Source organism: Taudactylus pleione, unplaced genomic scaffold (assembly GCF_031769625.1).
Source record: "Taudactylus pleione unplaced genomic scaffold, aTauple2 ptg000013l, whole genome shotgun sequence".
NCBI classification, from domain to species: domain Eukaryota; kingdom Metazoa; phylum Chordata; class Amphibia; order Anura; family Myobatrachidae; genus Taudactylus; species Taudactylus pleione.
The window spans coordinates 3,437,131-3,452,253 of NW_028284416.1; the positions used below are offsets into that span (position 1 = coordinate 3,437,131).

A 15,123-nucleotide genomic window follows, 5' to 3' on the forward strand; every position below is an offset into this window, starting at 1 on the left:
TAGTGTTACAGGAAAGCACAGAGCAGCATTTAGTGCTGTAGGAAAGCACAGAGCAGCATTTAGTGTTACAGGAAAGCACAGAGCAGCCATTAGTGTTACAGGAAAGCACAGAGCAGCATTTAGTGTTACAGGAAAGCGCGGAGCAGCGTTTAGTGTTACAGGAAAGCGCAGAGCAGCATTTAGTGTTACAGGAAAGCGCAGAGCAGCATTTAGTGTTACAGGAAAGCACAGAGCAGCATTTAGTGTTACAGGAAAGCACGGAGCAGCATTTAGTGCTGCAGGAAAGCGCAGAGCAGCGTTTAGGGCCCGATTCAGAGATAGACACAGAGCCAAGATTTATGCAGTTGAGCGATTTTTTGCTACTGCATATGTTCAAAAAGTCCAGGAATCCCGTTACTGCGCAGGCGCAAACCCAAGTGTCTGTTATATGTATGTATATATATATATATATATATATAAAAACAGATATATACATTCAAATGGGATCATTAGTATAATTTCCCTGCATTGGTTATAAGGCACAATGGCCCTCATTCAGAGCCGCTCGTTAGCGGCAGTACGCTCGTTCCGAGCGATGTTTGCACATCTGCGCATGCGTACGGTTTTTAGTACGCATGCGCGAACCAGTCAGTGCGGCCGAAAATCGTTGGTACGCAATATAGCGAGTGCCTGCTATTTTGAGTGACAGAATGAGGCGTATGTGGGTGGTAACAGGGGAAGGTGCTTGAAAATGGGGAGTGGAGATCCGAACGCAGGCGTGCTTAAAGGTCAAAACGGGCGTTTTATGGGTGTGCATATTTAAAACAGCAGCGTCAGTGACCACGTCACTGGGTTATTTTATAGCCAGAACTGCTCGCAAATTTGTGGTAGCAAACACCAACCACAAGAATAGCGAGCAGTTCATACGCTGGTCGATGTACTCGATTAATCTAATAAATAGCGGACATGACGTAGGATGCGAGCGGCCAGGGGGCGTTTTTAACAAATAAACGAGCGTATGTTTTGCTCGCTCGTTCAGACTTAGAGGTGTGAACAGACTGCAATGTGCGTACGGATCATTTGAATAGCCACCCCTTGTTTTTAAACGAGCGACCACAAATAGCGAATGGCTCTGAATGAGGGCCAATGATCCCTATGGCTACATGTATTGCCTGAAAAGTATCAGTGTGTTTTCATCAACATGTAGATCTTACTGACTGCTTTGGGGCTAATTTACATTTGGATGCAAGTCAGATTTATGACACGCCCCTCAGAAGTAGCGGTACACACCTATCACATGTATGACACGCCCCTCAGATGTAGCAGTACACACCCATCACATGTATGACACGCCTCTCAGATGTAGCAGTACACGCCCATCACATGTATGACACGCCCCTCAGATGTAGCAGTACACGCCCATCACATGTATGACACGCCCCTCAGATGTAGCAGTACACGCCCATCACATGTATGACACGCCTCTCAGATGTAGCAGTACACACCTATCACATGTATGACACGCCTCAGATGTAGCAGTACACACCTATCACATGTATGACACGCCCATCACATGTATGACACACCTTTCAGATGTAGCAGTACACGCCCTTCACATGTATGACACGCCTCTCAGATGTAGCAGTACACACCTATCACATGTATGACACGCCCCTCAGATGAAGCAGTACACACCTATCACATGTATGACACGCCCCTCAGATGTAGCAGTACACGCCCATCACATGTATGACACGCCCACTTTACTGCCGCGCTCATAGGTGCTGCTTTCACACTCTCCCTGACATGCTTTTTCAAAAGTAGGCGAGTATGGTTTACAATAACCATCGCAAATGTACAGACCACGCAGCTGGAAAGTACGCGTCTCACCGCTCGTACACCAACCGCATTGTGGAGCACAAAGGGTAGGCTGAGATTAGCATCTGCATATTCCCACAACCGCTATTGCGAGCGCAGCCCCCATTACCAACCATCAGGCCCTTAGTGTGGTACATGGCGATCGCACTGGGCACACACGGGCACGGATATTCCTCCAGGAGTCTTTTATGCACAAACCGCACCTCCAATATCACCCACGCTAATAACCGTTTGTTTGCTTTTTAAAAGTTGAATCCATCTATAGCTTTCCGCGTGCCGGGCATTTATGGGTTGGTGCGGGATCCCAGCTGTCAGAATTCCAACACCGGCATCCCGACAGGGTCACAATCCCGACAAAAGGAGATAAGTATACTCTCCTTCCCCTAACCCTCCCTCCCGCTGCCTAAACTCTTCTCCCCTAGGGGCCTATTCATCAACACTAAAATAACGGTTTTAAAGTATTCATGAACACAGGAGCTATCGCTGATATCTCCTGGATAAATCCATCTGCGTTAATTTCCACACTCCCCGTACATTAGCACATTATTATGGGGATGTAGGAATTAGGCTATTCATCAAATTCCGAAAATTATGTATTTTCGGAATTAGATGGTGTTACAATACGCCACTCTCAGGCGTATAGCAGGTTACACTTACGTGCTGTCAGCTGGGCAGGTCCGCCTCCAGCTCCCTCGTCCCTCCTCCGGCTCCTGCTCCGACATTGTGTTCTCCCAGCAGAACACAGTTAAAAAAAAAAAAAAAACCCACAATAAAGTTTTAAAAAAATAAATAAATCTTCAGACGGGAGGTCAGGGTTCGCAGCTGCAGCCTGTAATAGGCAGCCAGGTAGGTGGGAGAGCGGAGCGGAGGGGAGGAGGGGGGTGGTTGGGGGGACACAGAATTACCGTGGCTGTAGGCAGTGCTGCACATGCGCCAATTTTGTGAACGTAACGGCGCATGCGCAGCACTAACAGCTGCGGTTAGTGTAGACAGGGAAAAGCCGTCATCGCAAAAATAACACCTTTTCGGAATAGATACTGATGGAGAGGAGGAATGATGATTCCTCCGGTAATTAGGTAGAACTCAATGCCAGGTCTAAACCTAATTACCTCCATCGATTTGTTTAGTGTTGATGAATAGGCCCCCTAGTGCCTAACCCCAACCCCAACACTTACTGTCGGGAGGCCAGAATCCGGGATTCTGACTGGTGTCGGGAATCCAGCGCCAACGCCAGCCGGGATAATAACTACATCCCAGCAGTTACACTCTTTCTTGTCTGTATGTGACAGTTTGATATTACAGGAAAATACCTATTGCGGAGCGGGCAGTAAGACGTTCCAAAAATGGGAGAAAAATGCATTTAATGCGAATAATTATTTTTTAATCACCGATTTCTCATTTTAATGACGGCGTCAGATGGAAGCTCTGTCGTTCTGTGGAACGGCAGCACGTTTCTCGCTTGATTGAAGCGTTATCTTGGGACATCCAGTGGTTCTCCGAGGATGAACTCCCAGCAGCATCTGTTCCTGATTAGCAAAGTCAGCAGCCACACTGATCATCCTCTAAGGCAGATGACATAACCGGCCGATGGCACAGAAAAACATGGAACGTATTAAATATAATCAACACATATATAAAAAAGGAAATTAAAACATCTAGTTAAAACACACACACATATATATATATATATATATATATACTATAGCAGTACAAAGGAACATATAGTCCCGAAACATTGGTGTCATTTTATGTTCATGTATTTCTAAAATACACAGAGTTAATTTAATATTTTCAAATCAGTCCCTGACTGCCGTTGCTTGTGCGTACTGCTATAGTGGATGAATTTGTCCAGAGGGCACCGGAGCAATTGAAACCCCGTAGGAAGAGTGCCATTCCGAATTGGATTATATATATATATATATATATATATATATATATATATATATATAATGTTGTTTGTTGTCACACTATTTATCATTCGCAATAAGTTAAATTGTTTGTGTTATATACAAAAAAAAAATCTAAATTATACAGCTAAAACACATTAAAGGGTCTATTTGATAAAAGCTATATGAAAAGATTTTTTGTCGCTTTTCCCGGGCGACACTGGCCATCGGAGCTAAGTGTAGTCTTCCCACTTGCCAGGCTAGTTAGGAGCCAGGGAGAGTATGTAATGTATCAGACGTTTTATAAACATCCAAAAAAGTAAAACTAAATAAAGTAAAAAATTTGAAGAAAAAAAAAATTATATAGAAATAAAAGCAAAATATACTTGTCATTGTATAGACCAGGGGTTCCCAACCACGGTCCTCAAGGCACACTAACAGTCCAGGTTTTAGAGATAGCCATACTTAAGCACAAGTGACTTAATTAGTACCTCTAATTATTTTGATTTAACCATCTGTGCACAATCATGGATATCACTAAAACCAGGACTGTTAGTGTGCCTTGAGGATCGAGGTTGGGAATCACTGGTATAGCCTGTGCTATATAAATAATAGCTAGAAGCTGATTGGTCGCTATGGGCAACTCCTGGGGGGGGGGGGGGGGGGCTATAAGAAAATTGAAGCAGGCTACAACCCATGTATGAAGATGGTGGAAATGGGTCAAATGTGGCCGTTACGGAGTATGATGGGATACGAAGATCAGCTTAGGGATCCAGTGGGAGAAGACTTGGGCTATAGAATAACCAAATCCACTTGAAATTCTTTATTCTGAGACCAGACAACTGTAGCCTGTGATGTATCAGCCGGCCTTCTGTTGTGCATACCGTTGGCTTGCGTCTCCTTATGCCTAGAAAGCAGAACAGGTGGTGGGCCAGGTGTAGGCTAAGAGCAGTAAGGGTGCGTTCACCTAAATGCGACACAATTGAACGAGGACACCTTCACAGATCCCCCTTTAATAAGGCGCATTTCTTACAGGTGCAATAATCACGACCAGCAGCACCATCTAGCCGCTCCTGACGGGCGGATCGCCTAGCAACCCCAGAAGACAACACTTAATTCATTAGCATTGCGGCTATATTACATGATGTCATGGGCATTTGGGCTACTGAGAGGAAGAAGATTCCAAATTGAGTTCTAAAGAGGAAAACTGATGTATTTAATTTGAAATTTGATAGCGCCATTTAATTACATTTTATATAGAAAATGTGACTTTCATTGTTACAACGCTGTCATGACTCTATTCTCACTTCTTTAGATGTCACTTCATATTCTACCAACATCCAGAGTGCACATATGGGTCAGTTTTGCCTGATAATTATTGTCACTTTAAAAATACGGTCTAACTTACCGGAATCGCGGTCGTGTCCGTCACTAACAGGCAATTAAAAAAGGGCCCTGATGTACGCCTGGTGCAATACGGCTGTTTTGGCGAGATGCAGCCTGAATGAGTCTTATCTTGTGTACATTCAGGTGTTGGTGAGATTGATTTCCTGTTGCATATTAGTATAATGTAGTTGTTGTTGCTGGAATATAAAAGTCCTTCCATCACATAATACATTTGCAGTTATTAAACCCCACAAGCAGAGGAGACAGACCTTAACAACGCTGGACTTTGTTCAAACGTACATAAAGAATTAATGATAGATTGCATTGAAATCATTCTACTCAAACTAGTAAATTAACAAGTCGTTTAACGGCTTGTAAAGTTGCAGCCATGGAACGCAGGGCGTAATGCTCAACACGTGTATAAAAATCAGATCATTTGTTCAGTTTATTTAAGAGATGAGCGGTTCGGTTTTGTTCAGATCTGACAACGTCATCTCATTGGCTATCCGGCTGTCACGTTTTGGATAGCCAATAAGATGTTTTCAGTTCCAAACTTGGGCAAAGTTGGTGAAAAGGACACGGTGGATACCGAACCGCTCATCGCTTGTATATCGCACCCTCTTCCATTTGTTTAATTGATATTATTAATACCAGCTTTGCCTGAACACAACAGATTTTATTTTTGTATGTATGGATGAAATATATAGAATAAAACACCCCCTAGTATGATATATAAGCTGATTAGTCACCAAGTGGGGCATTGCCATACTGATTTACCAATCCACAGTCTGGGATGTAGTCACCATCCCAGCGGTCAGGATGCCAACACCAGAATCCCAACCACCGGCATCCCAACAGTAAGTATTAAAGATAGGAGGTTTAGACAGCGGAGGGGGGGAGAGTGGTTAGGTTTAGGCTGCAGGGGGTTAGGCCACGGGAGGGATATGTTTAGGCTACAGGAAGGCAGGGTTAGGCTGCGGGGAAGATTTAGGCTGCAAGAAGGGAGGGGTAGGCTGCGGGGAAGGAGGGTTAGGTTTAAGCTGTGGGAAGAGAGGGTTAGGTTTGGGCTGCGGGGAGGGAGGGCTAGGCTGCGGGAAAGGTGGGTTAGGCTGCGGGAGGGTTAGGCTGCAGGAGGGGAGGGCTAGGGGAAAGGTGGGTTAGGTTGCGGGAGGGTTAGGCTGCGGGAAGGGAGGGTGAGGCTGTGGGAAGGTAGGGTGAGGCTGCGGAGAGGATTAGGCTGTGGGAAGGGTTAGGTTTAGGCTGCTGGAGGGGAGGGTTAGGTTGCGGGAGGGGAGGGTTAGGCTGCTGGAGGGGAGGGTTAGGTTGCGGGAGGGGAGAGTTAGGTTTAGGCTGCGGGTAGGGAGGGTTAGGTTGCGGGAGGGGAGGGTTAGGTTTAGGCTGCGGGTAGGGAGGGTTAGACTGTGGGTAGGGAGGGTTAGGCTGCGGGAGGGGAGGGTTAGGTTTAGGCTGTGGGGGGCAAGGGTTAGGCTGTGGGAAGGTTAGGCTGCGGGTAGGGTGGGTTAGGCTGCGGGTAGGGAGGGTTAGGTTTAGGCTGTGGGAGGCGAGGGTTAGGCTGTGGGAAGGTTAGTTTTAGGCTGCGGGAGGGTTAGGCTGTGGGTAGAGAGGGTTAGACTGTGGGAGGGGATTGTTGTTTAGGCTGCGGGTAGGGAGGGTTAGGCTGCGGGTAGGGTTAGGCTGTGGGTAGAGAGGGTTAGACTGTGGGAGGGGATTGTTGTTTAGGCTGCGGGTAGGGAGGGTTAGGCTGCGGGTAGGGTTAGGCTGTGGGAGGGGATTGTTGTTTAGGCTGCGGGTAGGGAGGGTTAGGATTAGGCTACTTCTTACCTTCAGGCTTCAGGATTGTAAATGTCAGGATGCTGCTGTTGGTATTCTGATTGCCGGCTCCCCGTAACCAGCGTCGCAGTGTAAGTGCTCTCATACAGAACATCTGCGATGATGCTATACTGTAACTCTCAGCACTGTGTACATTTCACACCATGGGGTATAGTATTCATAATGCATTACAAAACACACACTACAGACTTACACACAATGACACAGCGACATTCACACACACTCACAATATGTATATGAAGACTAGTCAGCCTATATAGCTATATCAGTTCTACATTCATAACTTCAAATTATATGTCCAAATTCTATATTCTCCCTAATGAAATGAACACACTCTGTAACCTTATACCTTGGGACAATTACAAAAGTGACTTTGATTCTCCTTATAATTTACACTTAGTGTTCGTTACCCCTTATATAAATCCCAGCAGCAGGCACTATAATAATACTGGGCAGCCCATTAGGCGGGAGCCTGGCCACTTGTAGCTCTCCAGTCATTGCCTGCGCTCAGCCAGAGGAACAAGATCGGTGGGCAATTTGGTCGCAGACGTAGGTGGCCCGATATCATTGGTACCTGTTACTGCGATCGATGATCCGACCATCTTATTCATTTCTATCGAGTCGGTTGCGCAAGATCGCGCAACCGGCTCGACGGCATCCGCCCACTCGTAATAACCTTTATCAGATGCGAATCAAACACCAACACTCTGAATAGTTAACACTTTTATTTCCAGTCATGTTGCAGTCCTGTGCTGGCAGGTGGCATGCGTGACGTTACAATATGGCTGCTTAGAGTCGCATCCCTATATGATCGCTGCTGTACGCTCATCATTCCTCTCGCCGCCCCTACCCAGCCCGGTGCATAGCTGCACTTTATTTTTTTGTTATAAAGAAACGAAAAGTGTCCAGAAAAACAGTCATTAAAATACACATCTGTCATTGCTGACCGGCTACCGATAACCAACACATCTCCAGTGTAATAGGGTCCGCTTCGTCCTGGCGATAAGACACAGACATACAATTTCACTCACAATAATATATACAAGTCATTTTACATGGTGCATTATATATATATATAAAGCAGAACCTCACGCCAGGCAGAGCCTGACCCTTTGCACAGCAGGTCCCACCATCTGCAGAACATGATGGAAGTTGTTTAGTTGAGCGACGATTTCAGACCATGCTTGTGGATTTCCGTGTGAGAGCATGCAGGATACGGCTACGCCTGTCCCGATTTATCATGCCTGTACCTTGCAATCTCTAAACGAAACAGGCCTTTATGCTTTCATATTCCAATTCAGTTAGAGGAAACAGTATCTGGAGAGCGCATGAACCATAAACCTACTTCAGATACCCTCAAACTTGACAGAGCCTCGAACGAGGGTCCTACTGGTCCCCATCACCTCATCCTGGGACTGGTTACATTCGCCTTTCATGATTGGCGGAACTGAACACAGTTCGTACATGTTGCAATCTCCCGCTAACAGCCACGTGCGCAGTTGGTGGCGTAAGCCGCTTCTGTAGCCCATCCCTAATTACTGATCGGTCCATTGTATCATTTCACCTAGACATGATTAAGAAAATACTGGAAAACACGGCCTGCTGGGGACACCTGGAAACATCTGAGTAGCCTCGGCGTAAGTTGCATGGAGGATGTACGGTGCGAGGACAACACGGGTCACGTATGGTCACCGCCAAGGACATAGTAGTATAGCAGGGAGGACATCGCACTTTAGGGGCAGTGTGAAAGTAACATCACTATAAAATAGCCATTAGTATAGGGGGGGTCGTGGCCGAGAACAGAATAAAAATGGATCTTAGCATAAGGACGTTGTGGGAAATGGGGGTCTATCTACAGTATATATTAATGACTTCAGATCTGTGCAAATGTCCTGTACATTGTAACTTGGAAGCCGCCCTCACTCCGCAGCGCAGGGATTAGAGAGGAGGCTGTTAGGAGGCAGTGGAGCAGGTAAGTGGACATACACATACACATAGGTGGAATGCACAAGTCGGGGAGAGATTAAGACTAGAATTGAGGAGAAGATGCCCATATACAGGGAGACAGGAATTGGGGGGGGCTAGGCTAGTTCAAAATCTGAGATAGCAGAAGCGAAGACACAGTCCAGATTTCAGCTTTTGGAAGGGGTCTGGGGGGTCTCCTGGGCCGACACACATTCCTTGCTCAGTCGGACAATCTCCTGCGAGAGGGCTTCTAAGTCCTGCAAGGAAGACAAAAAAAATAATGGGGTCATACCACTTACAAAGGAGGGGGAACTTCACCGGCCTACACACAGCAGGGGCTGCCATATGCATGAGGATTTCAGGATATCACAATCACAAAAAAGAGCTGGAAAGACTATCATAATATAATAAAATATATATATGATACCTGTATCTAAGCTACTGCTGTACAGCCGTGACTCTGCCGTTAATACCTATGTGGGACACTTTGCCGCATAGTAGATAAGTTATAGGTGTGTTACCCTCTGCTCTTATGTATTCCATAATAACTACCATGGCGGCTTTAGGAGCTGATTTTGAAGCGTAGTCCTGACATCTGAGGCTTTGTGGTAATACAGAGCACATCATGCTACGGAATCGGTATGAGACACCGGCGCTCGGGATCCCGGCTGTTAGAATCCCAACGCCGGCATCCTGAAAGGGTTAACATACCGCACTTGTTGGGCGGTATGCTAACCCTCCCCCTCTGCCTACCCTAACCCTTACCCTCTTTGGTGCCTAACCCTAATCTACCCCCCTAGTGCCTAACCCTAACCTCCCACTCCCCTGTGCCTAACCCTAACCCTCCCCCCTTAGTGCCTAACCCTACCCCGCCCTCTAGTGCCTAACCCTATCCTTAAACCGAACACCCCGATACTTATCTTCTGTATCCAGTAAGTCGGGATGCTGGTGCCAGGCTACTGACTGAAGGATTTCGGCACCGGTAATAGGAGCGTCGGCATCCAGACCGCCGTGATGCCGAACGCATACCCATGCTAGATATTATGGAAGAACATGTAGCAGTTACTGGAAGCAGACTTCTACAATATTGGCCAAGAGGACTAATATCGGAGGCTGACATTTATACCACCAAGTCCGTAATTTTTAGTCCTTGTACCAGTACTGCAGAAATACCTTATAGTATATTATGATGGACGGAGGACGTGCGGAGGGAGCTGTATCACTTTCGCCGGCCCCCTCCCCTGGAGCGCCTGTCCATCACGTGGAGCCCCATGCTGCCTACATGAAGGTTAAAAACACAACTGAAGAAACCTGCATCCCCCAGCAGAAGCAAAAGGCTTTTCATGTTGCTATTCCCAGGTTGCAGGTTCTATGCGATCAGAAAATCAATGGGACGGATTCCTTGCACACTGGCAGCCTGAGATCTGTTTGACCTTCTCTCGTCCTCCGTGTACACCACACAGAGCAGGCCACCGGTCTCCGGGCGTGCTCAGAGGACGATGAGTGGAATTGCCATGTGTGCGCGCATGAGTGTGAGGGGCAGACAGATTAGGGGAGGGGGGCCGGAGGCAGAGCTGTCAAGCCCCAACGTTCACTCTTGTGAGACAGACTGAAAAATGAGACTCCCGGCCAATCAGAAGTTGGCTGGCTTTGTACAGTGGGAGCACGCTTCCCCACACGGAAGGTGTGCAGCCCAGTGATCACAGGGGGGAGAGTCGGCACTCGCCCTGTCTGTAGGAAGATGTTCAGTGTAGCAGGAATATGGCAGCACCAGTTTCTGGGTGTACTGAGGCCAGTGTATGAGTCACACAGATGATCCTCTCCTGCATCCTTGGACGCAGCAGAGGATCACAGGGGCCGGCAGGAGGAGCCTATTTACACAAGACACGCCTCTGGTGGCGTTAGCTTATTATTGCACAGCCGCTGCGTATAAATGCAAAGCAGTGGCAACATTACCGTACAACGCTGAATCAGGCATAGACATAATGAATTCTAACAACTGACGCTATGTTACGCCCAGGGTTGCATAAAAATCTGATTTTTTTTTTTTTTTAAATCATAACGGATTTATTTGATTTAAATCAGATTTTTTGGGGATTTAAATAGGATTTTTTATTATTTTCTTTTTTTTTAGTAAACGTTTTACATTTTTAAATGTTTATTTAAAAAAAAATGTTAATAAAAAAATCATATTTAAATAAATAAATAAATCCGGTTTTTTATTTTTATATATTTTTTTAAAAAATCCCAAATTTTATGCAACCCTATTACGCCCCTTATAAATGACACATTTTCCTTACAGCACTGGACGATCTTTTTTTTTTCTCTGGGAGATGATGGAATTTCCGATATATACCCGAACGTCAGCTGTCTAATAACACGGTCTGATTTTACCTCACAACCTGCCATGTTACCCGTATACTGCTCTAATATGCACTTTAAGGTATATATAAAATTGTATTATTATTAAACAATACTCTGTAAACCAATTCCTTGGATTAGTAATTCTGCCGACAGAATGTGCTTTTGCTTGGATGCATGTATCTGTGTGTGTGGCATGTATGTATGTGTGTGTGTGGCATGTGTACATATACACTCAGTACATTTCCATATAGTCTTGTACATTTTTTTCTCAGAAAGTTCACTCCCTTTATGATATTAGGATATAATTAACAATCGCCCAATCCTCATTAAGTTCTAAAGTTTGATCACTCTAACCTCATGGGACTAGTAAATCACAAAAGGTTTGACTTTGTCAGTATACTGTATGTAACAAAAAAATAAGACAATTTGAAGAAGCAATATGTGAAAAAGTAAGTACACCCATATCAATAGAGAAGGACATTTCCTAATCAGGTGCTCTTTGTTATTTGGTCATCAGGAAGCGTTACCACTTCTACATAATAGCAGGACCTCTGGCAGGTCAGTCTGAAGCAGTCCGGTAGGGATGTAGTTATGACAGTGAGATCCCAACAAGGGACTTTAGATAGGCGTCGGAACGACAGCCCGGACTAGGTGAGTCTGGAGCACCATTAGCGTTAGCGGCGGGTTACGCTTAGGGAGGGTAGCGGGGTTAGGTTTGGGGGTTGGGGTTAGGTACGCTTAGGGGGGAGGGTTAGGCACTACTAAGGGAGGATTAGGGAGAGGGAGAGGGGTAGGGATAAAGTACTTACAGTGCATCCGGAAAGTATTCACAGCACTTCACTTTTTCCACATTTTGTTATGTTACAGCATTATTCCAAAATGGAATAAATTAATTTTTGTCCTCAAAATTCTACACACAGTACCCCATAATGACAACGTGTACAAAGATTTTTTTTTATTTTTTAGATTTTTGCAAATTTGATGATAATAAAAAAATAAAAACTAAGACATCACATGTACATAAGTATTCACAGCCTTTGCCATGAAGCTCAAAATTAAGCTCAGGTGCATCCTGTTTCCACTGATCATCCTTGAGATGTTCCTACAGCTTAACTGGAGTCTACATGTGAAAATTCAGTTGTTTTGGACATGATTTTGAAAGGCATACACCTGTCTATATAAGGTCCCACACTTGACAGTGCATGTCAGAGCACAAACCAAGCATGAAGTCCAAGGAATTGTCTGTAGACCTCCGAGACAGAATTGTGGGGAAGGGTACAGAAAACTATCTGCTGCTTTGAAGGTCCCAACGAGCACAGTTGCCTCCATCATCCGTATGAAGTTCAGAACCACCAGGACACTTCCTAGAGTTGTCCGGCCGTCTAAACTGAGCGATCGTGGGAGAAGGGTGTTGACCAAGAACCTGATGGTCACTCTGTCAGAGCTACAGCATTCCTCTGTGGAGAGAAGAGAACCTTCCAGAAGGACAACCATCTCTGCAGCAATCCACCAAGATGAATGCAGCAATGTACAGAGACATCCTGGATGAAAACCTGCTCCAGAGCGCTCTTGACCTCAGACTGGGGCGACGGTTCATCTTTCAGCAGGACAATGACCCTAAGCACACAGCCAAGAAACTTTTTACATGTTGTCATTATGGGGTATTGTGTGTAGAATTTTGAGGACAAAAATTAATTTATTCCATTTTGGAATAAGGCTGTAACATAACAAAATGTGGAAAAAGTGAAGCGTTGTGAATACTTTTCAGATGCACTGTACCTGACCTTCGGGCTGCCGGCATCGTGGTTCATACCCATTCCGTCAGGTCTGTGTTACCACCTCTATATAATAGCAGGACCTCTGGTAGGTCAGTCTGGAGCACTCAGGACTGTGTTGCCACCTCTATATTATAGCAGAACCTCTGGTAGGTCAGTCTGGAGCTTTCAGGTCTGTTACCACCTCTATATAATAGCAGAACATCTGGCAGGACAGTCTGGAACACTCAGATGTGTTACCTACTCTAAATAATAACAGAACCTCTGCAGGTCAGTCTGGAGCACTCAGTTTTGTGTCACCACCACACCAAGGACAGAAGTTCTCTGTAATGAACTCAGAGCAGCAGTTGTGCTGCTCACCGGTCTGGGAAGGGTTATAAGACTATTTCCAAACAGTCCAACTTCTTACAGTGAGAAAGATTTTTTTTTCTATAAGTGGAGAACAATGAGGGCAGCTGTCAATCTTCCCAGTACCGAGTGTCCTAAAACAGTCACCCAAAGATCAGATCATATGAGGCTCAGAGAAATGACAGAGGACCCAAAGGCGACATTTGCGACTACCATGAAGACATACATTGAATAACTATGGCATTCATAAAGGAACAGCCAGGAAAGATGCTCTTCTATCTCTGCAGAACAAAAGGCAGCAGTATGGCTTACATTTGCAAAGTTGCATCTGAATGAAACAAGAGACTTCTCGAATGATTGTCTTCTGGACAAATGACAACAAATTAGAGCTGTTTTGGTCATAATGCACAGGACAATTTTTGGGGCAAACCAAATACATCATATCACCACAATGACCTCATACCAACCGTTTAGCATAGGAGGTGGCGGAGGGTGATCATTTGGGATTGAGCTGTTGGAAGGATATATTTTATAATATATAGAGTCCTCCATATATAGCGTCCAGCATCAACTCCGCTATATACCAGACCATTCTAGAGGAAACCAGCTTGGCCGAAACTGGGTCATGCAACAGGAGAAGGATCCTTAGTGCACCACTGAAGCGACAGCCGAAGGGATGACCTAGAAAAGAATCAAGGTTTTGGAAAGTCCAGACCTCAATCCCTTTGAGACACTGTGACGAGCTGCGTATAAACCACTGCTCTCCAATGCCAATAAACTGAAGCAGAGTTGCACATACTGTAGGAATGCGACAAAATTGCTTATATATGACGTAAGAGGCTGACAAACTAATACATAAAACTATATCATCAGGTAGTCTCACCTGCAGTTCCAGCATTATTTCCAGTCTACCCCTTGTCAGAAGTGCCCCTGTATCGCCAATCATGTTAGTAGGATCTCCCAAGTCATCAGTAGAGTTCCTGGCTCTCCTACCGTGTTGAAAGTATTCACTCGGCACAAAATGAGTCTCCCTGCCTCTGCCGACATATCACTGCTCTCTCAGCATATCAGTAATCTCCCTGCTTCCCCCAGCAGGTAGGTACTTTCCACATCTTCCCCAGCATGTAGGTACTTTCCCCATCTCTACTAGCACATTGGTACTCTCCCCATTCCCCCAGCACGTTGGTATTCTCCTTATTTCCCCCAGCACATTGGTATTCCCACCAACTCCCTGGCACATAGGTACTCTTCTCCATCTCCCCCAGGACTTTGGTACTCTCCTCATCTACCCTAGAACTTTGGTACTCTCCTCATCTCCCATAGCATGTTGGTACTCTCCCTCTCTCCCCCAGCACGTTGGTACTCTCCCGCCCTCCCCCAGCACATATGGTAGTCTCCCTGCCTCGCGCAGCACATTGGTAGACTCAGTCTCCTTCAGCACATTGATAGTCTCTGTGCTCCACTGGAACTCTCCCCATCTCCCCCCAGCAAGTTGGTAGTCTCCGTGCCTCCCACAGCATGGTTGTACTCTGTGTACCTCCCCCAGCATGTTGGTAGTCTCTGTACCTCCCACAACATGGTGGTACTCTGTGTACCTCCCCCAGCATGGTGGTAGTCTCTGTACCTCCCACAGCATGTTGGTTCAATAAAAAAATAACAAAGCAAAATATGTTAGGACTTTTCAAAAGATT

General features: G+C 45.7%; 1 protein-coding gene across 3 annotated transcripts in view; it reads right to left on the reverse strand.

Moving 5' to 3' along the window:
- Window positions 1-7,705: 7,705 nt before the first annotated feature.
- The window catches only part of GRIPAP1 (GRIP1 associated protein 1), a 107,563-nt gene continuing 100,145 nt past the window's right edge, over window positions 7,706-15,123 (reverse strand). For all 3 annotated transcript variants that reach the window (XM_088470261.1, XM_088470253.1, XM_088470269.1), the window contains one exon: window positions 7,706-9,202. In XM_088470261.1, coding sequence (XP_088326387.1) covers window positions 9,113-9,202 — 90 coding nt within the window. In that variant the 3' untranslated portion in view covers window positions 7,706-9,112. The remainder of the gene's footprint in view (window positions 9,203-15,123) is intronic.